The sequence below is a fragment of the Panicum virgatum genome, chromosome 9K, assembly GCF_016808335.1.
Source record: "Panicum virgatum strain AP13 chromosome 9K, P.virgatum_v5, whole genome shotgun sequence".
In the NCBI taxonomy this organism is placed as follows: Eukaryota; Viridiplantae; Streptophyta; class Magnoliopsida; order Poales; family Poaceae; genus Panicum; species Panicum virgatum.
The window spans coordinates 11,996,499-12,022,291 of NC_053144.1; the positions used below are offsets into that span (position 1 = coordinate 11,996,499).

Sequence of the window (25,793 nt, forward strand, 5' to 3'; positions counted from 1 at the left end):
CACTAATATTTTTTTAATAGAAGTTACTCTGCACGAGAATTGAAAACGCCATCATACGCATTTACCAATACTTTTTTTTATAGAAGTTGCTCTGCATGAGAATTGAAAGAGTATCGTATCATTTCCAAAATAGCAACTCAAATAAGACTATCAAAAGAGAGTATTTCAATTTTGAAAATACAACTATCAAAAAGGAATGGAGTTAGTATTACACGTTCACCATTAAATATACATGCATACCAGTTCCGAACTACAAAGTGAATGCCTCGTGCCATAACTTAGGGGTTTCGTTTTCTAGGAGCACGAAGCGACCTTTTATTAATTTACACGGCCATATAATTAGGGATACAATGCCTATCCGCTATATATGATACATCTTGATGTTTTGATGGTACATCTGATTACTAACTACACACGCAGGCACGCTACACAAATTCCTACACTACACCCGACCTGTATGTACAAAGGGCTCGCCATGCGCCTGGGCAGGCAGACAGCTCCTCCAAATGATGACCTGGAGAAGCTGAAAACAGCATCAACCATCTACCAGCATGGTTTTACTGCTCATGGAAGTCCTCATATGATGACCTGGAGGAATCACTTTGATATGGCGTTGTTTCCCGCGGACTAGATGGGAGCGAATCTTGCAATGGCCCTAAGGTGAAAACGAAAAGAAATCGTCAGTCCTACAAAGTGTGGATTTGCACTAGTGCTCAAGTAGCGAACCAAAGTATCAATATGGCAGAAATACCAGAGCTCTTTTGCCCTCTAGGACGGAATTTTCTTCGTATGAGCTTCTTGGCCTTTGTAATTGTAAGCTGCCTCGCAAAAGGATACTCGCCATCACTCTCGCTCCATTCGTCATGATATTCATCATTATGTCCATCACCTCGCATTGTCCGAATCACAAAGGCCTTTGCCTTGCGGCGTTGTGTATTGAAGAGCCCTCTAATTGACGTGACAAATCCATCACCTGCACCATCGCCTGGCCTCTTCAACCATGAAGCTGTTAATTGATCAGGTCTTCCATGATGATCAACATCACTGTCACTCAAATTTAGATCGTTTTCAGGGATAGCACCCTCAAGTATTTCCCTATGGTTGCTAAACTTCTTCCCCTGCTCAAATAGAAACCATCAGTTAACCTTTCTGATTGAAATAAAATAAGTATTGGGGAAGGGCTTTCCCTCAAAACATGTGGATGCTGGTTTGACAGTAGATGAACATGATTATTCTCAATCTGTTCAATAAACTATTAAACAAAACTACCATACAGATTGGAATTATATGTTGAAATTCAAACAGAAAAGGGGCCATGTGATTCCCATAACTTGTAACACTACCAAGTATCAACTAAAAGAACACGACGCAGCATTGTATGTTAGCACGGTCGCTTCATGTTACAGTTAAGCGTGCGGATGTAATCTACTCCCTCTGTCCTGAAATATAAGGCATTCCAACATTTTTGGAGAGTCAAAATTTTTCAAATTTGACCAAATTTTTAGAGAGAAACATAAATTTATGGCACCAAACAGATATATTATGAAAATATATTTAATGGAGAATCTAATGGTACATATTTGATATCATAAATGTTATTACTTTATTATAAAAATTTGATCAAAATTGAAAACCTTCGACTGTCCAATAATGTTGGAATGTCTTATATTTAAGGACGGAGGGAGTAGTATTGTAAGTGTGTATGAGTGCGTGTGCTGTGAGATCTCTCCTATCCTTTTTCACTCATTTTAATACAAAGATATTGTTGGTGTATATGTGAGCCCATGTATAGAGGCCCATCTAGAGGCTCATGTATAGGATCTATATATCCCACTCTTCTAGGGTTTGGAGGAATACAAACCATTATTCTCTCCATCATGGTATCATTAGCCTAGGGTTAGGATTCCCTCTTCTCCTCCCTCCTCTCCCCTCCCAGCCGCCGCCGCCGCCGGCAGCCATGGCCGGCCGCCGGCGCCGCCCAACCTCTCCCCTTCCTCCTCCCCCCCTCCTTCCTCCCCTGCTCTGGCAGTCGGATCCGGATCCTTGGCGCCGTCACTCCAGGCCGCCGCCAGATCCTCCCCTGCTCTGCTCCAGGCCGCCGCAGGCCCCTGGCACGGCTCGGCCGCCGCCCTGGCGGTCCTGGAGCCTGCGTCGGGCGCAGCCGCCGCCGCCCAGCAGGCCCCTGGGGCCGCGGGCGCAGCTGCCGTCGATCCGGCCATCCTGCAGGCCGCGGCACAGCTCCTCCTACGGACGCTGGCGGGACCAGGTCCTGCTCGCCCTCCGCCGCTACGCCCTCGACGACCACGTCCTCCTCGACACGCCGATCGAGGCGCAGGACGTGGTGTGGTTGCGCCTCGACAGCGTCGCCATGTCCTGGATCTTTGGGACCATCTCCCTAGATCTTCAGGACCTCGTCAGGACCCACGGCGGCACCGCGAGGCAGGCTTGGGTGTCGCTCCAGGGGCAGTTCCTCGGCAACGCCGAGTTCCGCGCCCTCCAGCTCGACGTCACCTTCCGCACCTTCGAGCAGGGGAACCTCTACGTTGGTGAGTACTGCCGGCGGATGAAGGGCATGGCCGATGCTCTTCACGACCTCGGGGATCCGGTGTCCGATCGGGTCTTGGTGCTCAATGTCCTGCGGGGCCTGAGCAGCACCTATGACCACCTGAAGACCTAGATCACTCGCCAGAGGTCCTTCCCATCCTTCCTGCAGGTCCGGGACGACCTCGCCCTCGAGATCACCCGGGGTCTCGTGCCCGGATCGACCTCGTCCACCCCCACCGCGCTCGTCGCTGCTCCACCGGCTTCCTCCGCCGCTCCTGCCACCTCTCTTCTTGGTGCTGCTCCCGCCGGGCAGACCGGAGGTGGGGGGGGGGGCGTGGACGTCGGCGGCGTGGGGACGTGGTGGTGGTGGTGGCAGTGGTGGCCCTGCTTCTGGGGGTACCGGTACCGGTGGGGGCCGTCGGGGTGCACCGACTCCGCCGACTCCGGCTTCTGCCCCTACCTCTGGAGGTACGCCCTGGCCATCCTTCAGCAACACATGGTCAGGGCGCATCTCGATGTGGTCGTTCCAGGGTCCGGGAGGGCGGCCAAGTCCTCAGCTCCAGCCGGCGGCCATGTTCACCGGTGCTGCTCCCCTCTCCGCGCCGTACTGGACCCCGCCCGCTCAGCCCAGCCAGCAGCCGACCTGGCCTAGGGGGTGGGACCAGGCTGCTCTGGCGCAGTCCTTCAGCACCATGGGATTGACGCCTCCGGTCAGCACCGAGTGGATCGCCGACTTGGGTGCCTCCTTCCACACCACTCCTGATGCCGGTATCCTCTCTTCTATCCGACCCCCACACCCCTCTTGTCCTTCTTCTATCATGATTGGTGATGGTTCTTCTTCCTGTCACCGCTGTGGGTTCTGCTCCTTGTCTTTCTAATGTTCTTATTGCTCCTCAAATGGTTCACAACCTTCTTTCCATTCGCCAGTTTACTGCTGACAACTCATGTTCTATCGAATTTGACTCTTCTGGTCTTATTGTGAAGGATTCGGCTTCCCGGCGCCCGCTCCTCCGATGTGACAGCCCGGGGCCCCTTTACACTCTTCGGCTTCCTGCTTCCGCTGCTCTTCGACTTCTTCTTCGTCTACTGCTTTTGCTGGTCCCAGTCCACACCACGCTCTCTCCGGTACCCCTCTTCGCTACGACCACCTTCGGGTCTTCGGGTGTGCGTGTTACCCTAACACCTCCGCCACCGCTTCTCACAAGCTGGCGCCCCGCTCGACTCGTTGTGTGTTATTTGGGTACTCCCCTGACCACAAGGGGTACCGATGCTTTGACCTTACCTCTCGCCGCGTTCTGATCTCCCGACACGTCGTCTTTGACGAGTCGGATTTCCACTTCTCCACCTCCTCCACACCTTCTCCTGACCCCGAGTTGGAGTCTCTGTTTTCGACTGACCCGGTGGTTTAGCCACCGTTACCAGTCTATCCTTTCCCTGCATGTTTTTCCGGTACACCGGCACCGTTTTCAGTGATCCCTGCTACGCCGAGCGAGGCCCCGGTGCCCGCAGTCGCGCCACGCGCGGCCCCCGGACCTCTAATTGTGCAGCGCGCGGACCTAGTGTCTCCTGCTACGCCACGCGCGGCCCCGGTGACTTCCCCTGCACCTGCGCGGTACGCTCAGCCGGTGCAGGTGTACCGGCATCGTTCGGCGCCGACACCGACGCCGCCGTGGTACGCTAAGTCAGTTAAGGTGTACCGGCGTCGTTCGGCGCCGCCTCCTTCTCCGGAGGCTCCTGCGACGCCTCCACCGGCTCCCTCTCGAGCCGAGCCAGCGGTGTACCACCCGCCCGTCGTCCATAGGGATCCTCGGCATATCCATCCCATGGTGACTCGGCGGATGGCGTCTCAGGCCGCGACTCTCTCCGCCACCGAGGGAGAGCCGCAGGTCTCTCCGGTACCCTCCTCTGTCCGCGACGCCTTGGCGGATCCTCACTGGCGTCGCGCGATGGAAGAGGAGTACGCGGCTCTTCTTGACAACTAGACGTGGGACCTCGTGCCGCGTCCGTCTGGTTGCAATGTGGTGACTGGCAAGTGGATCTGGACGCATAAGCGTCGGGCTGATGACACACTGGAGCGCTACAAGACTCGCTGGGTTCTCCGGGGGTTCACTCAGCGACCTAGTGTGGACTATGATGAGACCTTCAGCCCAGTGGTGAAGCCTGCTACTGTGCACACAGTCCTCTCGCTTGCGCTCTCGCGCTCTTGGCCTGTGCACCAGCTAGACGTGAAGAATGCGTTTCTTCACGGCACTCTGTCAAAGACTGTCTACTGCTCTCAGCCAGCGGGATTTGTGGACTCGAGTCGTCCGGATATGGTCTGCCGACTCAACAAGTCTCTCTATGATCTGAAGCAGGCTCCTCGGGCTTGGTACTCGGTTCGCCACGTTCTTGCTGACATTGGGGTTCACCGAGGCCAAGTCTGACACGTCTCTCTTCATCTACCGCGTCTCTCTTCATCTACCGCCGTGGGGATGAGACTGCATATCTGCTGCTCTATGTCAATGACATTGTGCTCACAGCCTCCAGTCAGCAGTTGCTTCAGAGTGTCATCTCCTCTCTACAGCAGGAGTTTGCTATGAAGGATCTGGGTTAGCTCCACCACTTCTTGGGCGTCACTGTTGAGCCTCACCCGTCTGGTCTTCGCCTTCACCAGCGGCAGTACGCACTCGATATTCTGGAGCGGGCTGGGATAACTGATTGCAAGCTCTGCTCCACTCCTGTCGACACTCAGGCGAAACTGTCTGCTGATCTGGGTGATCCGGTGGCTGATCCTACTGCCTACCGGAGTCTGGCTGACGCTTTGCAGTATCTCACCTTCACCAGGCCGGACCTCACCTACGCTGTTCAGCAGGTCTGTCTCCATATGCATGATCCCCGGGAGTCACACCTTGCTGCGCTGAAGCGTCTCCTCCGCTACGTCCGTGGCACTGTGGACCTCGGCCTGGTGTTTCACCGCTCGTCCTCTGCTGAGCTGGTGGTCTACACCGACGCTGACTGGGCTGGCTGCCCGGACACACTCGTCGCTCCACTTCCGGCTACGCCGTCTTCCTGGGCGGCAACCTGGTCTCTTGGTCGTCCAAGCGGCAGCTGGTTGTCTCCCGCTCCAGTGCTGAGGCGGAGTACCGGGCTGTCGCTAACGGCGTGGCGGAGGCGTCCTGGCTACGACAGCTCTTGGCGGAGCTCCACAGCCCGCTCGCCAAGAGCCCACTCGTCTACTGCGACAACGTCAGCGCCGTGTATCTCTCCACCAACCCCGTCCAGCATCATCGGACGAAGAATGTGGAGATCGACCTACACTTCGTGCGCGACAGAGTCGCCATCGGCGATGTTCGGGTACTCCATGTCCCGACTACCTCCCAGTTTGCTGACATCTTCACCAAGGGATTGCCCTCCTCGACATTCTCGGAGTTTCACTCCAGCCTCAACGTAGCTGGTGGCTAGTTGTGGCTGCGGGGGGGGGGGGGGGTATTTGCCCTTTGTACTCTCTTCTTGTCCAGTCTTGAACACCGCTGCGCCGGTAGTTCAGACTACGGGGGTTGTTGGCTTTCTTGTTGTCCAGTCTTTAACACCACTGCGCCGGTAGTTCAGACTGCGGGGGGGGGGGGGGGGGGGGGGGGGTGTTGGTGTATATGTGAGCCCATGTATAGAGGCTCATCTAGAGGCTCATGTATAGGATCTATATATCCCACCCTTCTAGGGTTTGGAGGAATACAAGACATTATTCTCTCCATCAGATACACAGCTCTCCTGCGTGTTCGAGAAAAAAAATTCTATGGGGTATTGGTAATTTCAGGGGCAGGCGCAGTAAAGTTTGCAGAAAGAGAGAACCCACATAGAAATTAGCTGCATTGGGAGCTGAACCTTAACTGTGAGTCAACATTCGAAGACTATTGATTAGGGTATCAGACTCCAAAAATACAGAATCTAAAACCAAGCATAACATAATTCGGCTTTTGACCCAATAAAAAGTGGAGATAAAGTGGATCTAGAATACGATACAGCCTAAGCACAGAGCACAGATTTTGTAAAAATGAAATGGTGCACACCCAGAAACTTGCCTGCATTCCAGTCACTGATTTCAAAACTCCCCAGATGATGTGTTTCTTGACTCTAGAAAATAGTCGCCTCCATGTACCAGTAAATTCTGACTTGTGGAAAGTGTCCATAAGCAGCCTTAGGTCATTAATAGCAAGCCTTGATCCCTCGTACGTAACAAGAAGTTCAACCTACAGCATCAATAACATTTAAGACAAACTGACATAATTGTTATAGGACCTCTGGATGCAGCATGATAATACCTGGCTGATCTTGATGTTACGAAATTCCATCGATTTCCGTGCTCGTGTCTTCTTTTCATCATTACTTGACTTCCCAACTTTCTTTTCCTCATGAGAGAGACGGCCAGACTTGGCAGGCTTAGAATCTTTCGTTTTACTTCTCCACATATCAGTTCCCACAACAGGATTCTCTGACACAGAATTGTTCACATCTCCTTTTGAAGAAACGACTGAAGAGTTCACGAGTGATACCACATCATTACTTGCGACACTTTCTGCCGCGCTTTCATCCCAAGTCCTTTCAAATGAAGATGACCGGCGCAACTCTTGATGCGAACCACATACCATATTTGCTTTTATACTCTGAAATTTCGACACCTGTGTGTGGATAAGCATTAAGATAGTTTATTTATACTGCAATATACTCACCAACATTAACTACTACCATCTTCAGACTAAATCCTTAGGTCTCAAAGTTTAAAGGAGACATTGAAATCCTTACTCTGAAATAGACTTCTATATAACACATCACCTCAAATGTAGACATTTAATAGAAGAGTTAATCCGTGGGATCTTTTTTTATCTATAATGCATAGGAGAGTTGCTTATCTTTGTATTATAGGAGGGATCCATGCAGGGAGCTGGTTGATGTTGTGGGCTGGGGGCCAGAAAGATCCCCCTCACGACCATAAGCAGTGTGAAGGTGGCTCGAATGACAGCAGGACATGACTATGTTGGGTGGGCAGCAGAATAGCAGTGCGGAGTCCGCAACTGACGGACATAAACAAAGGAGACCCATGATGGAAGATCTTTTCATAAGCAGCCGAGGGGGTCCACGACAGTTGGATCCCTGATGGGGATCATGACGAATCAACTACACACCATTGACAGGGACGATGACAAGCTGCACATGAACAGCAGTAAGCCGTGGCCCGTGAGAGATGGCGCAGCGCAATCTCCATGCGCGATGGGAATCAAAGGGCCACAGTAGAGGATGCGCAATGGGACATGGAGGGAGCAGTGCCACGACAGACGGTATGGAGATGTCCAGACAGTGGCACTATCCCATGACGAGCAGGTATGATAATTGGGTCACGACGGGCCCACCACCAGAAAAAAAAATGTAACAGCTGGAGATCTGGGCATCTGGCCTAAATGAAGCCATCTTTGGGGGTCCAGGTCAATAAGGCCCACAGCCCAGCAACAATTGAAACCACCAAAAAGGCTACACAAAGCAGATTGATGATGAGGCAGCTGAATCACAATCCTAGAGTCGTGATACCATGTTACAAATAATAGGGACTCGATTGGATGATTGTATTGACCCAAACAAGACACTCCCTGCATTTTCAAATGTATATTTCTGAACTAGCTAGCTTGTCCTAAACATCATATATTTAAAAATGGAGGGACTCTATTGTATTGTTCCAGTTGACTCACCTGTGAGTTGTCACCGTGTAAGCCTTGCCAACTCGAGATATTTGTTGACGTAGATACAATTGCACCTGATTTCCCAGGAAGCTCATGTTCTCTGACAGAATAGCTGCTAGTAGCAGCATCAACACCAGAAGAGAGCCTTCTTGTTCTTCGAGGTCCAGTTGATGTTGAAACTCTCCAAACTTCCTTTTCTCCCAATAAAAAAAATATCGGAAATAAGGACTTAGGACAAAACAATGAAAAAAATGGAACAGTATCTGCTTGAGTGGCTTCTGGTTTCTGTGTGGCTCCATGGTGCAATGGGACACAATCGGAGAAACTCACTTTTGAGAAGCCCATTTCAAAAGATGTCAACTTTTTAAACTAATAGACAGCTTCTGAAAGGGGCTCCTCAAATGCATGTTTCTTTGATTGGCTCCCAATTCATAAGTTAAGCAGGAGTTAGTAGAAGCCAAACAAACAGGGCCTTGCAGCTTACCTGCCGTCGCTGCGAATCATCTTCTTCAGGAAAGAAGTAATCCCACATCATTCTATACATTGCTTCAGACAGATATATTCTTAATGGGTATATCTCTACCTGAAAAAATGTAAGGAGTTGGTATGAAAAAGAACAGAGCTAGTAAAGCAAGAGTGTAGACACTAGACAGTTAACAGTTTTCATTAGAATCGTGAAATATTTAGAGCTCAAAATTGACCATTTTGGCTAGCTAAACCAAACCTGAAAGAGCTCAAGTGGAGAATTTCCATCCTTAGGAGCACCTTGCTTTGCATCCACGCGGAGCATGTTTATTCTGTAAAAGAATCCAATCAATCATCATTAAATGGAGTATCATTTTTAAGTTGACCTCACTGTGAACTTAAGACATTACAAAGAAAAAGAACAACATGGCTTATAAACATGTTCCACAGAATTTTCAACACTTATTAAATATCAACAGAACAGTTTGAAAAGTGACCAAGGAGATAAAATGAAAACTAGTTCTTACTTTCCAGGAGGTGTGTTCCAGGCAGACAATAATGTATCACATTTCGCATTGGCCATGCAATTCCTCACAACAAAGTATTTAGTTGTAAACCGAGCAATGCCTATATCTTTGTAATCCCGATCAAAATCACACACCTGCAAAATATATTCAGGTTCTATCATTGAACCACAAAATGATTATGCAATAGAAACAGTTCTTCAAACCTCAAGGAAAGTTGGTTATATAGGTGCAAACTCATCCACAAATGATGACGGGCAATTGCATTTTTGCCACCATTTTGAATCGTTATTGTGGCTTTGCCACTAAAAATGACATAAGAGCATATTTGCCACTAGAAGTGTCGGTCAACAATTAAACATTTCATTGGACTGCTGAAAGGGGCTAACGCCACGAACATGACACAAATGCCCCTTTACTAAAATCAATTTTCTGAAATATTTTTTGCACCAATGGATACCTAACTGAAGTTTGAAACTGGTGGCAAACGGACCTAATGGGAGGGGGTTTCTATGGCAATTTTGCAGTTTTTTAATGGCAAATCCTAGTTTGAGGGTTAAACTAGTGGCAATATGCAATTTGCTCAATGATAAAACCTCAATGAAAGCCAATAAGAAGTGAAGTCACAATGAACTGGAACAATTAAGCGGGAAAAGAAGCAAACAAAAAGATCAGAAAAATTGCAAATAAATAGTTGTTAGAAAGATTGAGCACACACCATATCATTGATCTCAGCTTCTGCAAAAGTGTTTCCATCTGCTAGCATGCTCCATACAACCTTGCTAATTTTCATTGAAATCCGCATGGCACAAGAAGGGGTTTTATTCTTCTCTTTCTCCGTCAAGCGTGATTGTGCAGCCTTATGAAGTGCTTCCCTTAATGCTGAAGATGCAGATTTTCGAGATGTCTCTAGGTTTTTAAAATCCCTATGCAGTCCTGCCACCTGATTACAGTACAGCATGAATCAAAGCTTGTACTTGATTATTCTAAAATCAAATTACTTGAGTTGCTACAGAAATAAAATGGTTTACTGAAAAATGCAGAAAATATGAGACCATTGATTTTGATACAGGCTGTACAGAGTCAAGGTTTTACCAATGAAGTTTTCCCGCAGTTGATCATCCATAAACAATCACCCTTTTCTACAGAATGCAACTGATCTGTTCCCTTATCCCAATTTCCAGTGAGGGACCTTATATCATCAAGCAATAACTTCCTTTCCCTGTCCTTCTGTTCAAGGTTAATTTTCGCAAGCTCCACCTCTTGTACTCCATCAGGCACCACCTCATCAGTCTCTTCTTCAATATCTTCATCGTCTGATGGATACTTAAGACTGTTTCTCCTAGGCCTATGCCAGGAATTAGGATGAGTTTAGTTCAACATGTTGTGTAAAAAGTGGGAGAAACTTAAAAGGGTAATAATATAAGAACACATATATTTGTATCTTCACTAATCAGGATTACAAAGGTCCAATTTACGCTCCCCAGCATATGATTTCCATGTGCAACTCATCTATCTACATGTGCTGGCATGCAAGACCAATACCCAGAACTGGTAAATTAAACAATGTAAGCACATATTGGCACAGTTCTGTAAACAAGTGATATCTCATCCGATTGGGCTGTCACAACTCACAATCAGTCCTCTTCATTTCTTAGTACCTTTCATAGTCACCCTTGGTGATCTTCATCACGAAAGCGGCACAACAACTCAAACCTACGAATCCCTGATACCCATATCCGATACAGCGTGATATGCAATACGTCAATATTATTTAAAAATAAAAAAGTTAATTCGCGATACGCCATCATCAATATGTTGGGCCAACAATACCTCCTATCAAAGCCCAACACATATGGCCCATCCAAATCCTAGCACACGCTTAGCGTCAACACGCCCAGGCTAGTGACCTCACGTGTCCGCTCATGCACCGCCGCCACAGACACCCGCCCCCCTTCTGCTAAGAACACCGCCGCTGGGATCCAAAGCTGCAAGAGCATAAGCACATGACATTGCCTCGTGAAGCTGCAGGAGAGTCATGAAGCACATGGGCCATCAGGAGTTCAGGACATCAAACTCTAATATCAGAGCTGCTTCTTGGCCGGGAAGATCAATGTACTTTGGACGATGAGATGAGACGAGTGACATTGCCAATCGATTCTCTTGCTGGCTGCTTGCTGGAATTGCTAGTTCGTCTCTTCCTTGCCTTCTCTTGTAGAATGGTCCAGACGTGAAGGATTTGGGAGGAAGACGAATGGAAACTTGTGTCTATTATTCGAATGGTTAAATTCATTGAAGATTTGTTAATGTCATTAATTTTTATATATACATTTTATATATACGGTGTATCCTTATTTTTTGCACTCTATCTGTATTTGCGTACCCGTATCTCGTATCGGTGATACATAGACTCAAACCCCTCATGTTATCTCCAGCAGCCAGAGCTCGTAAACGGCAACCCATGTAATTAGCCCCATCCAAACTGTAAAGATTAAACGCTAGCCTTGAATTGCCCTCCTACATCTCCCAAAGCAACCACCCACCCCACCACACATCCTCTTTTGACATCACCTAAAAAGGGCGTACCCAGTGCCGTAGGCTTCCCGCACTGTGCGGGGTCTGGGGAAAGGTTGTCTTTAAGCCTCAAGCCTTACCCACACAAATGTGCAGAGGCTGGGGCTCGAACCCGGGACCTTCCGGTTACAGACGGTAGGCTCTACCGCTGCACCAGGCCCGCCCTTCTCTTTTGACATCACCTACGTATACAAAAATCTACACCTAGATAGAAGTCATAATATGAACCGTTCAAATGTGGCACCCAGGGCAACCCCTGCGTGGGTGGATACTGGGTGCTTTAGCATTGAGCAACATGCTCACTCACAGGAATGCTGATTTTGATCCAGTTAACAGTTTATAAATGGTAGTCTAGAGGAAATGCATGCTCGCTTGGAACCAAACATGTCTAGTTTACAAACTAAATCTACTCCTGCATGCTAGATGACAGAATTTCAAACAACGGCTGCCGGAAGTATGTTGATTCCAAAACTGTACTTTTTGTACTGATATTAACCCTACAAAGTAATATTTATGTTCTAATAAATATTAATTACTGAGCTAGCATAAACCATTTGACCAAACTATGAAGGTAACAAATATAAGAAAACAAAAAAAAAGAATTCATTAAATTCAAAGAAGGCTCACTTGGGAAGTCTTGCTAATAGAAGATTCCTAAGCACGTCGAACATCACTTGAAATTGGCGTGAAGTCATCGTTGCAGTAATGTCTGGAGAATTAAAGCATAGCTCCTTTAATGGCTTAACCTGGATCACACAATATGATAGTAATTGACCATCACAATAAAATAATTTCATGTAAAAAATTAGTTTTCCAAGTACATCCCACACAAACTCATAGGTGTTGGGGTCTAACTTACCCTCAAGTCTGCAGTCCCACCTTTGTGTCTAGTATAACGGAAGTACATTTGACAAGGCATAAATACTCTCTCTAACAAGGCACCTGTGCGCTTCAATTTCTCAGAGCTACCTAGAATCCGAGGAAGCCACTGCAGGCCAGCACCAGGGTCTACATCAGTGGGTGCCACATGAGCTTGGACGTCTTTAAGCATCACTGAGAGTTCATTTTTGTTCCATGTCATTTCAGGTTGCAACTCAAGAATATGTAGGCTGCTTGTTTCCAATGCTTGCTCTAGCATTTCTTTGCCAACATGAACAATTGAATGAAATGAACGTGCCAGCACACGACCACTGGCTGCAGCAAGTAAAAACCTTCCCTGGTACATACAGAATTTAGACTTAGTTCCAGATATGGTTAAGGTTTCAACTCCGTATCTAAATAATGTCATTTTTTTACCCTAGGGCTGGTTCCTGAGTGGTTTGCTCATTTTGGCAACTGTGATCACTGGGTTTGCATTTATGGCAATAAAAATTGTAGTCAGTAGAACAGATGCAAGCTGAAACTAGTTATTGTGGTTGTTAACATGGAAAAATGACTCATGAAACAAGTCTACAGTTGAACCTGAATCAAGGTTAAGGTTAGAAATTGGACTGTTCTCCATTTTTTAAATCTTGAAATACTTGGAAGGCATGATATAGATCACCTACACAAACTACATGGTATTATTCTTTATTACAGAGTACATAAACTAATTAATAATTGAAATTCACCAAGTGTGAACAAAAGAAACTTGAGCTATTTTCCACAATAATAACTTACATTTGCCTCTTCAGAGTGTAGGTTGAATTGGGGTGTGTAAACATTAACCATATACTGTGGTGTTCCCCCCTTATCCGAATCATCAAAAATGTCATGCTTCACTGCATTGAGAGTACAAGCTCAAGGTCAAAAAAAAACAAAGCTCACCGTAATTTAAGATAATTTGACAATATTTAACTTTCACTGGACTCAGGCAGAAGTAAGATGACCATAAGTTGCAACTTATGGTGCAGCATGAAAACCACATCGCAAGAATAAGCATACCATCCTTATCAGAGGAGCAATTGGCTTTACTATGAAATGGGGAAGATGAACCTGAAGCATCCACATGTTGTACTGATGGAGAATCCGCATGTATGGAAGAGCTGGCATCTTGCACCAATTTAGATCCCTCAGCATTCCTTTCCTCAATCATCTTTCTTTGTGCATATTGTCGTGAAGGAGAAGGTGTTGGAGGCTCAAATGCTTTGGAAATTCCTCCAACCCATGACCAAACTGCATCACGGTTCTCAAGAGTCCATAAAATCTTAAGGCCGTAAACGAATACTCTTTGGCAATTGTCTGCAAGCACCACATTAAAATCATCATCATCATCACTAGGCTCAGATAAAGTGTGGTCACTTTCGCTGTCATCCTCAAACTCAGACCTAACATATGTTATCTCATGACTCCTACCAGTATCCTGCCATCCCACGAGTCTTTCAGGATCTGCCTTCCGAGTTTGCTTTCTTATCGTGAAATAATCCGAAGATAAGAGGAAGCCATCCTCATGTTTTTCTTGGAAATTGCCCATGTTACATCTGTCGTGAATAAATTTACCCGGTGAATGTTGGACGCTAGTCCTTACTTTGGATACAATTTCAACTGAAGACAGGTTGCTATCTCGCATCAGATAAACCTCTGGCCTGTGAAGATCCAGACCACGATAAACAAGGTCCAGCGATTCACGCTTACAATCAAATGTGTACTGCTGTTTACCTCGACTGTAACATAACTCATACTTCAAATTTGACATCTTAAGTGTCAAGCCACGGGCAGGGTCATCCTCCGGATATAAAGTTACATGTCTTATGCAACAGGGAGTAGCATCAACACGGAGAAAGAATTCAACCAAAACTTTGTCCAGTGAGAGGTTACCAGATCTAGCAGCCCGAGGAATTCCAAAACGACGCCATCTAGAGAAAGAACGAAGTTTGTGAGGGGGGCTGTAATTTAAGCTCCACCACTTGAAAACCCAAGCAAGGTCATGAGCCCCAAGGTTCATGGTAGGGAATTCATCATCAGCTGTTTTGCAAGAACTGCCAGATCCACGGACCAGTGAGTTATTTCCATAAAAGGGAGATGATGGGCCATTACCACACTGGGATTGCAATGGTCTAAGGGAGAAGTTCCACCTAAGAGAGAGATAAGTAGATCGAAATGGATCATAAACTTTCTTTCGTGGCTCCCCCTCGACAGGGAGGGCATGCAAATAATGATTCAATGGATTCCCAGATTCACATTGCCAATCAATAACCACATTTAAGGAGAATAAAGGAGCATATATAAAAGGTCCGGGCACACCAGATAGTCGTGTTAACCTGCAGTTCTTCGTAATACTATCTATGCTGCTGATGTACATCTTGAATTCTTTCGCAGAAACATTCACATGACCATCAGTTTGCTCGATCTCCATGTATTCTGAAACAATGTGGAGTTTTTCCACATGCTCATAAGGATTAGTTGTCGCCAGGAATTTCCATTTGGTCTCGTTGAAATACAAAACTATCTTTCCGTGCAAGTAGTATCTCATGTCATCCCACCATGGTAAGCTGCGCTCCTTTTTGGGTGATTGGACTGCTGGACTAGAACTAGCCCTTTTGCTAAGATTAGCTCTCCGCAGGGCTACTTGAAATGCATAACTTATATCAGCGAAAGATGGCTCATAACCAACTCCAAAAGATATCTCTCCCTTCTGGAAATAGATAGGTAAATTAGAGTACATTTTCATTGCTGGAGTAGTACCACTGGCAGAACGTAGCATCGTGACCTTTTGCCACCTTCCAATATATACATCTTGGTGTATTTGGGGTTGAAAACATGTTGCCTGAAAGTAGATAGAGTGAGGAAGAAAAATGAGTATGGGGAAGTATCTAAAATCATGTATTCTTTTAAAAAACTCAATTTTGAATTTAGATAACCTAAGTTTTCGTTATCATCGGTAACCATCACTGAATGAAGAAAACCTGATTTTCAAAACAAAATGTTCATATGAATCTGAGTTATCGAAGGATATGGTTAACAGTTACAGGCAAACAGTATGAGCACAGAATTTTCCTCGTGACTATTATATCATGTGTGCATATGTGTGCAATACTACAATATCAGAATATCCAAATCTGCCAAACTGAGAATGAAGTCATACTCAAATTTCTCACGTTTGTAGTTCATTATTTATATGCATCGTAAGTTCCATCTAACCGACAGAACAGCGAGTATACCTGTTTTCAATGTGAGGCATGGCCACTGCCGATGACAATAATTCTGGTCAGCACTATTTAATATTAAGTGTCCAGTACTATTTGCTAGTCTTATTGCAGTGACCAGTCCAAATCTAACTACCAGCTGAGGCACGGTTCCTCCATTCTGGAGAGGAGGCTCCACATAGCAGCTGAATTGGGGATCAATCTGCTTTCTGGCAAAGCTGACTAACTAGATAAGCAGCATACCCATTCCCCTTCTAAATTTGTATGTGGAAGATCAACCTAAATCATACATCTAGAATGCGTCAGCCAGTGTAACTTACAACAGTTTTGTGTTTTGTGAAAGCAAATACTCTCATTGTATTACAAATACAAATCTTTTAAAAACTCATTAGTTCTAACACAAAGGAAAGAATGCAACAGAAGTACAGAACTGACCTGCTGGGCAAGCACAATACGACCTTGACATTTCATACGGAGCGAGGAAAATAAAGGAGAAGTATAGTCTCTTAACTGTACAACCAAGGACCCAGCAAGGACAGAAACATCACTACCATACAACCGAGAGAATGGTATGTTTTGCTCCTGACAGACAGGGTCAAGCCCCTTTATAAATTCAACCATTTCTACCTCTCCACCATCTATCCTTGTCAAAGTAACATCCAGTTCTGAAGCAGAAAGTGAAAGAAGAGAAGCTCTTCGCGAGCTTGGCTTGAATCCAGCTTGAAAACCTTCTGAACACGCTCCTGAACCTTCTGCAGGTACCATGTTCTGACAAGCCACATAATATGATCGAAATGTTTGCTTATGGATTTCTTCCTGAAATCTTTGAATAGCTGCGGTGTCATGCATTCCAACTTCAACACCATCATAGAGAATTTTTCTCTCAGAACTGCGATTGTTTGGGTCTACACTTCCTGATATAGCTTCATCAAGAAATTTCAACCTAACACCTAGCTCACAAACTTTGTTCTTCATCAAATGGTAATGTTCATCGAGCCAACCTTGGATGGGCTCTTCCTCTATATCTGCAGTCAGTTTACGCAATACAAACTTCACAGATCCAACTTTGGATGCCCCAGAATTAACCTTTTTTGATTTTTCTTTACCATCAGTACATAAACTTCTTTTGGCAGATGAGACAAGCTTTAGTGCACGAAGCATATCTTCAACAGCATCCTCTATGGCACGCAATGGCAACCTGTAAGGCATGCAAATATGAACATCTAGACCTTGAACAACCCAATCTCTTTTTGGTGATGGTTCAACGTTTGTGTCAAGTAAACTTCCATTGCTGATGGGAATGCATGATATCTGGATGCGGGTGCTCTTTAGAACTCTAGAACCATTAAAGCTAAGAGACAGACCCTCAGACAGTACACCTATCTTGGCATTTTCAGTAAAGATGGATTGTACATGCATGTTTGCTTCAACACCATCTGCAAGTTCTGCAGATACCCTTAACACATCCACATCAATGGCAAAAATTGATCCTTTTCTGTTAGACTTCTGAGGTTTAATTGAACCAGCAGTCATGTTGCCATGTTCATTTGCTTTGCTATTGTTGACTTCAGTGTTGATCAGCTTTTCAGAATTCTGAAACTTGTTATGATGTAGGAAATGCTTAAAGCGGATGAAGGTCTCATATAGTGCTAAATGAGCATCAGGTTCCCATCTCAGATTAATGTCTGTAGCACTGAAAAGGGAGCAAACAGCAGCTTCTGTATGGCCACTGGATCGTCGAACAATTTTAGAATTCTGCATATCTAGTAAAGTTAGTCTGACACCAGAACTATGATCCTCAGGTAATTCCTCATAGATTGCCTTCACCCGTTCCAGTTCCACTTCTGTGGTCTTTCTCTCCTTGTCCATACACATAGAGAGATGAGATATTACCAAAGATGTTGAGAACCGCAAATTGCGGTTACTTCCCGGTAAAACTGAAGTTATGCTTGCCCTGCGTGGTGTGCCGTCAGCAGAAACACTAACAATTACTCGACCACCTTGCGAGCCATAGTTCACACGCTTTGGATCATCAATTGCCATATTTACTATGTTTGCATCACCACAGTAAGAAATAGAGAATTTCTGAAGACTTATTTTCAAAATTTTCACACCTTTCGATTTCTTGTCCCCTCTATGCTTCAAATTCTTTTCTTTAACACTTCCGCCAGATGGCTGAAGACTCTTAAATAGAGTCCTAAACAACATCAAATTAAGCACAAGTGATTCCAATTGTTTGAAGTCAAATTTCACTTCTATGTCACTAGTATCAATGGACAATACAAGTGCATGCCTACTAGTTTCAATCATATCTTGGACGTCACTTTCCCTATATCCCCAGTCAAGGCTCACCCGAGCGATATGCATTAGGGAACCAGAGTAAGTATCCACACCAAATCTGTTTTCCTTCAAGAACTGTCTATATTCTTCCTCCATGTGCACCAGCAGTTCACCAAGTTCTGTGTGTAACTGAATCCCCTTGCTTGCAATATTATTTGCAAACAAATGTAATGACTGGGAACAAGCCTGAATTATAAAGGGAACATATCAAAACACAAGTCAAAGGGCGATGCTTACACTTAGCAGGTAAAGGATCAATGCATTTGTAAAGTCTAGAGCATAGCATTAACAAATAATGAATAAATCACCAAGCAAAAGTTAGCTTAGAAGTTATGCATTCATATTCCAACCACTAAGTGCTACTTCAAAATAGAAGGTAAAAGAGAAAAGAAAGTGATCACTAGAACCCATAATGAGAGCTCCACAATACCCACACTAGATGCTTTAGTCACACACTCACACCTCGACAAACTTCTCCTTTGCTTTCAAATGGCGCAGGACCAGCACATGTAAAAATGAACTGCACCAACAAAAGTACGTACTTTTTTATCCAATATGGAGAGCGGCAGTATTAGAGAAAAATGACCAGTCCCATGCATCATCCCAAAGGACAAGGCTCAAACCCAATAACACACACAACACACATACTAAAACACTAGCACTAAGCAGGAAGTGCTTGTCACAATTTTTTGCAGTGCGTTAAGTCTATCAAGGCTAATATATACTGTAGGCCTATATATATCATTTCTAATGGACAGTAACCATCTCTTCGCAAATAATTCAAAGATAACAAAAGGCATCTGCAGCACACAACGCTTCAATAGGGAAATGTTATTTGTAATCAGCACAACTCATCTACACAAGAGAACTATTCAACATGTCATGTCCCACCCAAAAACATCCATAAACATAATAGGCCTTATTCTTAAGATGACCTAGGAACTTACATGGTACAATGCCAATCCATTAATATTGTAAAGCATGACAGCCGTTTCCGGAGCAGCGACTGTGCAAGTCCACAAAATTGGCTTGAACTCCTTTTTCTGAGAAATTTCTTGATTGGGATCTCTCTTAGAAAGTTTCATTCCTCTGGATCTCAAAGAATGAAGCCGCAACCATGGCATCAGTCTGCTTAACATAACATTGCACTGTGTCCCGCCAAGCTTGGCGTCGATCTCCGCTCTGATTGGAAGAAATGGCTAAAAGACAGACAGACTTTAAGGCTCTAAAAGGTGATCACTTGTTATAAACCAACTAATGTGTAGGATACTTACGTCCACAGGGACATCCAAAGAAGCGATGGTGACAACTTTAAGAACTTCCAACAGAGAGCTAGAGCCTTCTCTAACTAACTGAAAGAAACAAAGTAAAATTTTATTGATTAAAAAATAGCTACTGATAAATACAAGAATAATAGGTATCACGAGAGAAAATTACATGAACTTCACTCAGATCAATTTGAACATCGAAGTGTGGTGTAGCTTCTTCTAAATCATCCTGTGGTAGGGACTTTGCACAAGTAAACTGGATCCCTGTAATGTTGTTGTCAACACTAAGTCCTTCATGCAGGTGCCTGAACTTCACATCAAGTTTCGGCACACTGAAGCTAACCTTCCAAAGAACAAACACAATATTTAGCAATATTTTTCACTTTTCAGGAAGAGCAGGGTAGAGAGAACATAAGTGGGTACAAAGGCATGACACTGGTCACCAAACATGTCATTTTGAACATCAACAGAGCCTTAAAAAAGAATATAGCTTTGACTTTTGACCAGTAAGTCTTACTGCAGTGTATCTATAAACAATACAGTATCTGACACCCTCAAACTCTTAATAAAGGAACAAGTCTAATTAGCACCCCAAAAAAAGGTCTTGCCTGGGTTTGAAAACCTACCCTACAACCTCAACCTCCTAAAAAGACACAAAATACACTATCATATAAGTCACTTCGAGTTGGACATATCCCCCACCAACACCCTACAAGTTAAATAGTTGGCTAATAAGGGGTGTTTACGATTTTGCCAAAAAATCATTGTGGTTTTTCTGATGTTCCTGGGCATCCAAATCAATAAAATAACAAATTTGAAAATAGACCATTAGATTGTGCAGGAAAAATGTCACATTTCCCTGTGCAATCTGCCAAATTTTGTGCATGGTCAATATCAAATTGTTCAGATTAGCGTGCCATGTCATTCATGTTGCCCTAGTATGACACCACATCAACAAACTAAAATCGGTTGAAGGGCAGCCCTTTTTGTTTTCATCAATGAGTGACTCCTTTTCTGGTTATTCCTCACTTCACTTGCTGTTTGCATAGATCAGTGTTAATTTTGGGTCCCAACATCCCAGGCATCAAAGACAAAGCTACACATTTTCATATATCTAATATAAACATTTATAAATATACTAATATAAAAGTTCGAAAACTCTGACTGCATGTATGCCTAAAACAACATTATGATGTATTGAAACTACAGCAAGCAATTTGCAACAGATAAAAATGGTAGTACATTAAGCTATTTTGATATCCAGCAGAAACATTAAATTGCAACTCCAATATTGGAGGACATCAGTATGAAAGTACCAAAAATTCATAATAGACAGGCAATGATAAGCCAGAGGAACCAACACATTTTGCTAACAATAAACAAACCTAAGACGAACAACGTAGACTTAACTTGCGCCTTCAAAACATCAATAAGACTGTATATCAAACTATAGGCTTAATTCACCAGAACGAGGTTGAGTTAATTGATTTATGATTTATGCTATGGTGGCTATATTAACTAATCAAGCTGATTAAACTGTAAAGTTGGGCAAGATTTTAGCTGTAAAACAAAATCATAGGTCTTGAAAAAAGAATTGCCAAAATACAATCCTGAATACACTGCGGGCTAGATGACTAACCAACTTTCATGCAAGTGTGCTCAGATTACCAATGCACATAAACAGTAATTCAACTACACAGCTATCGCCAACAAATACAGGTCTCAAGCGTTCCAACAACCTATCCTGATAAATAAGAATAGTTGCAATGATTAGGTATGTAAGAATAGTTGCAATGATTAGGTATGTACCATAGAGAGGAGAAAATAAGGCTTGTAGTATGAATTTCACATCGCGTGAAATGCAGCAAAATTGGTGCATGGCTAACATGAAAAATTAGTATTCGTAACAAAAGACCATAACAGCTTTTCACATAGATTAATAGATATTTCCAACTCAAACATTTTAGGTAAACCAACCTTATCCGGAAATGTGAGCATTTGTTTCTTTAATGCTGGTAGAACAGATTTGCTTTTCGTTGTCTGTTTGATTGCTGAAGTATCCATGATAGCATCTCCAGTGTTTGAAGAGAAAGTATTATATTCCGGAACTGTATGCTTCTTGCGAAACAACCTTTCATCAATGTTTGCAACAACATGCCCACATTTCAATTCCAGGTTGATGATTTTGATACCTTTCTCCCTGATAAAAAATTAACAAGTAGTAAGTACACACACCAAAAATTAATACTATTAGAACATCAAATTATTATGACATGGAACACTTCTTGGGCAATCAAATATGCAATCTGTGTGTTATACATGATCCCTATTTTTGAGAGAATTATCCTACTGCTTCAAAAAAAAAACAGAAACGAATTCAAGAATACAATGCAAGATCCCAGACATGTTAGATGATTCTACAGTAGAGTGATTTGTATGTTGTAATATAAGATTCACCCAAATGTATCAGTTGACAAGAGCAGAAAAAGAACTCACTTTTCATGACCAAAGTCACAAGTAACCAACAAATCTTCACAAAAAAATGGGGCCAAGCTTTTCTCCGAGTTAGATACAGAAGCTTGATCAGACTGGAAAGCATCAAGCAGATTACAACTGCCCATCGGATCAGAAGCCAATCCTAAATCTCCCAAGTGTACATTCAAAGGTAAAAGATGCAACTTGACACCAAGAATATGGTTAGGTCCAGCAACTTTAAATGTATCCACCGTTAATTCTTTGATGTCAACAGCACCTCTTGGTACCTACATCATTGGTTTCCACAATTAAGAGGGGAAAACATAAGTAGCAGCATGGAACAGGCATCCCATATATGAGGATACACTAAAGTGCTTGCAGACAAGCAATCAACAAAACTACCTATGTATATACAGTTATGCACACACCAATCGCATCAATATGGCTGGGTAATATGTTCTGCTAGATGCTTTTCACGAGACTTTTGCAAATAGAACACAGATCAGCAGAACTATGTGAATTAAACAGATATTGTGCAGAATGCTAGCGCTGTAGCGCAAGCAAATAAATACTGAGTAAATTGATTGACACTACAAGCATAGCATATGAGAGGTGCTTAGGCATAAAAAGTCTTTCCATTGATCTACACAGCACAATGACTTATGCAACATGTAGAGAAAAAGCAAGGTACTTCTGTCCTGATTCTTGTCATTTTTTTCTGCAGATAGATTTGCATGCAATTATTTGCAAGTATATCATGATAGAAAGATTAGTCCTGCAACAAAGCACAAATTTTATCTTCACATGCATTGAAGGGATCAAACTATCTAGTACCCAAAAAAATATTGGTGCATTATTACTGACTTTTCTGGCCATTTCTGGTTAGATTACGTACAGCCATACCTCTCGAGGCTCCATAAACCCAAAAATGACATGATTTTTCATGTGCAAACCGAATTTTAGCTTGTACAAAATTATGAAGACAGATTAAGTTACCTTGATTATCAAATCTGTCACAGAAACTGATAAAAGTCTTGCCATGCTTGATGTGACCAGCCATTTCCCTTTTCCTGTAGAGCGAGGCCTTGCTGACTTTCTTACCTTTATGTTTTGTGATGATGATCTAGTTACAATTTCAAGATCATTTATAAGCAATTGCAATTTTGGGTCCTTGGAGATAAAGCCGAAACTTAGTTTGACCAGTGACTTGCGGAAACTTAGTTTTATTTCACCAATTGAAACAGATTCAACTGAACCCTGATAAGTTGGATAGTATGAGCAGATGGATTAGCAAGGAAGAAACAAAATCAAAGCAGAAATATAACTGAAGACATAATTATTCAACACAACATGATTTTGAATCTTAAAAACATCAATATTGCATAGCAGAAAGAAATATTATGATCAGATTCTCCATATCTACTGAAAGCAGAAAATAAGCAACATGAAAACCAACACAGTCACAGGATAGGTGTTTCAAATGTTAAGGTAAACTGCTCCCCGATCATCACCAATAATTGCAACTGCGAAAGCAGGGGGGCAGAGGGAGGGAGGGGCTGACGGGCCAAGACCCGAATTGGTAGATGCACCCCTCCTAGGTATACAAAATTTCACAAATTTGTTGGAAAAAATAATAATTTTATCCCATCCAATAATTTATTTGTTAGCACTGGGGCCAACTCATGAATATTTTCAGGCTACACCCAGTGCAAGCCCTTTTTTTTGGCTGTACATAGCAATTTTAGCTGCTTGAAAACTATAATGAAGTGTGTGACAAGACCACAATAAATGAACAACGAGAAAGAACCAGAACCACCCAGAAAAAAAAGAACACAAAAGGCACTAAAGCAAATTGTTACTAATAAAATGAATTAAAAAACAAAGCATTGACAATCATAAACTTCTTATAGCTCTAGGGCCTCAGCAGCATGTGATGAAAGACAAACCTTATGAAATTTTATTGTCACATCCCGCAAGCAGTTGAACCCAGCAACTCGAAACCCAACAGAAGCTGTGAGCACACTGCTCAAGAACCAAGCTAGCAATCTCGCAGCAAATCTGCAAAGAAGAAAACACATATCAGCACTGTAAAGAAACTTCACCAGAAAAATATTTACAGCAAAACATGAAAGTGTTAGCATGACATCATATATGTTTGTAAATTGTAATGGCATCATTTGGGGAGGTAAGACAATTGATTTAATGGCATAGTTCTCTCTTTGAATGATCAATTTTCGAGAGGTATTAATAATAGTAGTGTGTTAAAGTGTTACATTGAACAATCAAAATGTGTTTAGTCATGTCTCAATGACCAGTCAAATATCCATTACAAAGTGGCAGAAATATACAGCTGCACCCAGCATGAATAATTCATTGACACAAAAAATCAAAAACCTCAGATTTAATTTTCCAGGTTTACCCACGATGTGGCATCAGAACAGCATGTAAGTGGCAACATTGAATCTAGATTCTAGAACATAGCAATAGCATGCAATAACAAGAAAGAAAACTAAGCTATTCCAATCTCTTCACATAAAACCATGATTTTAATTATGTGACCATGAATCCATGCTCAAATATAAAATGACATAATCCTATTCTGCACCAAAGAGAAGAAAAATGGACAATAGAACACACCAGAACACATTGCAATTATAGTAGTCAGGTGAAATTAGGCTAGACTAGAAGAACAAATTTAACGGTTCCAAACAGAACAACACTCACTGGAATGACCATCTTAATAAGCATGATTGAAGCAACTGTTGTGTCATGTCAGTTACAATCAAAGTTAACTATTTCACTATATCTGACTGCAGGCTCATAAACATAAGAGTGAATCCAAGGCATTGTTTTCACTATGCATCCTCTACAGCCACCAGAGAACATGGCACAGGCCACAACGATGATTAAGCTTGCCAGCTCAATTGTTGTATCATGATCACATACATCTCTAATTTGAACCAGGTTTTGTTACACAATTGCTCCAGAACGATTGGACCTGCTCAAACACAACGAAAGGACATTCCGGCAAAAAACCAAATTCCAGCACAAGCAGCTCCTATACAAGAAAAAAAACTGCAAAGCCCTGCCACGAGTGCTGGAAGCAGCATACTGAGACCACGGAAGTAGAGCCACTGCTGTTTCTAAGCGCCAGTCGGCACCACCAAAAACCGCACTTCACCACCGCCCGCGGAACAGCACCCCCCCCCACCAACCACCACCCCCCCCCCCTCGCCCGCAAGTAGTGGCAGTGGCACGCACCCCCTGGCCTCGCGGGAGGCCCTGCCGTGGAATGACGGATCCCACCACCGTCTCCAGCAACCCCGCCGCCCGTCAAGTCCAAAAACCAGCCAGCGCCTCCGCGAGATCCTACTGTCCTACTGGGGCTCCCAGCGCTCGCGCAGAGGCAGGGAGGGGGGGCAGAGGGGGCTTACGTGAAGACGACCCATCCGACGACGGAGACGGCGAGGAACACCGAGAAGAACTTGACCGGTGAGGACGCCATGGCCGCCCCCACACTCGCGCGTCCGCCGGATCCGCGTCACGCCGCCCGGATCCGGTCCCGCGCGGGCGCCGACATGTGTCCTTCCTCGAACCCTAGCCTCGTGGGCGCTCGGCCCGCGGCGCGCGAGGGCGGCGGCGGGCGATCTCGCTTGGGGGCGACGAGTCGAGGCGAGATGCAGCTGTGCTGTCGCCGCCTTGGGGGATGTGTCAGGACTCTTTCAGAAGTCAGAAGTCAGAGTGAGGGGGTGTGGGGGGCGTCTATTTATC

General features: G+C 44.1%; 1 protein-coding gene across 2 annotated transcripts; it reads right to left on the reverse strand.

The window, feature by feature from the left end:
- Nucleotides 1–148: 148 nt before the first annotated feature.
- LOC120648335 (protein SABRE-like) lies at nt 149–25,754 on the reverse strand. 2 transcript variants are annotated; one of them, XM_039925078.1, is made up of 23 exons: nt 25,457–25,754; nt 23,969–24,080; nt 23,019–23,279; nt 22,044–22,309; nt 21,525–21,747; nt 19,717–19,890; nt 19,554–19,631; nt 19,227–19,478; nt 16,375–18,465; nt 13,790–15,560; nt 13,475–13,575; nt 12,675–13,031; nt 12,443–12,561; nt 10,337–10,589; nt 9,960–10,184; nt 9,245–9,378; nt 8,977–9,049; nt 8,737–8,835; nt 8,262–8,444; nt 6,843–7,199; nt 6,603–6,770; nt 752–1,118; nt 149–655 (listed from the first exon to the last, which is right to left on the reverse strand). In XM_039925078.1, exons 1-23 carry the CDS (start codon nt 25,525–25,527, stop codon nt 558–560), a joined length of 7,833 nt encoding a protein of 2,610 aa, XP_039781012.1. In that variant the 5' UTR covers nt 25,528–25,754; the 3' UTR covers nt 149–557. The 2 variants fall into 2 exon arrangements, with proteins under 2 accessions (XP_039781012.1, XP_039781011.1); XM_039925077.1 differs by having other exon boundaries at nt 13,739–15,560; nt 25,457–25,753.
- Nucleotides 25,755–25,793: the final 39 nt, after the last annotated feature.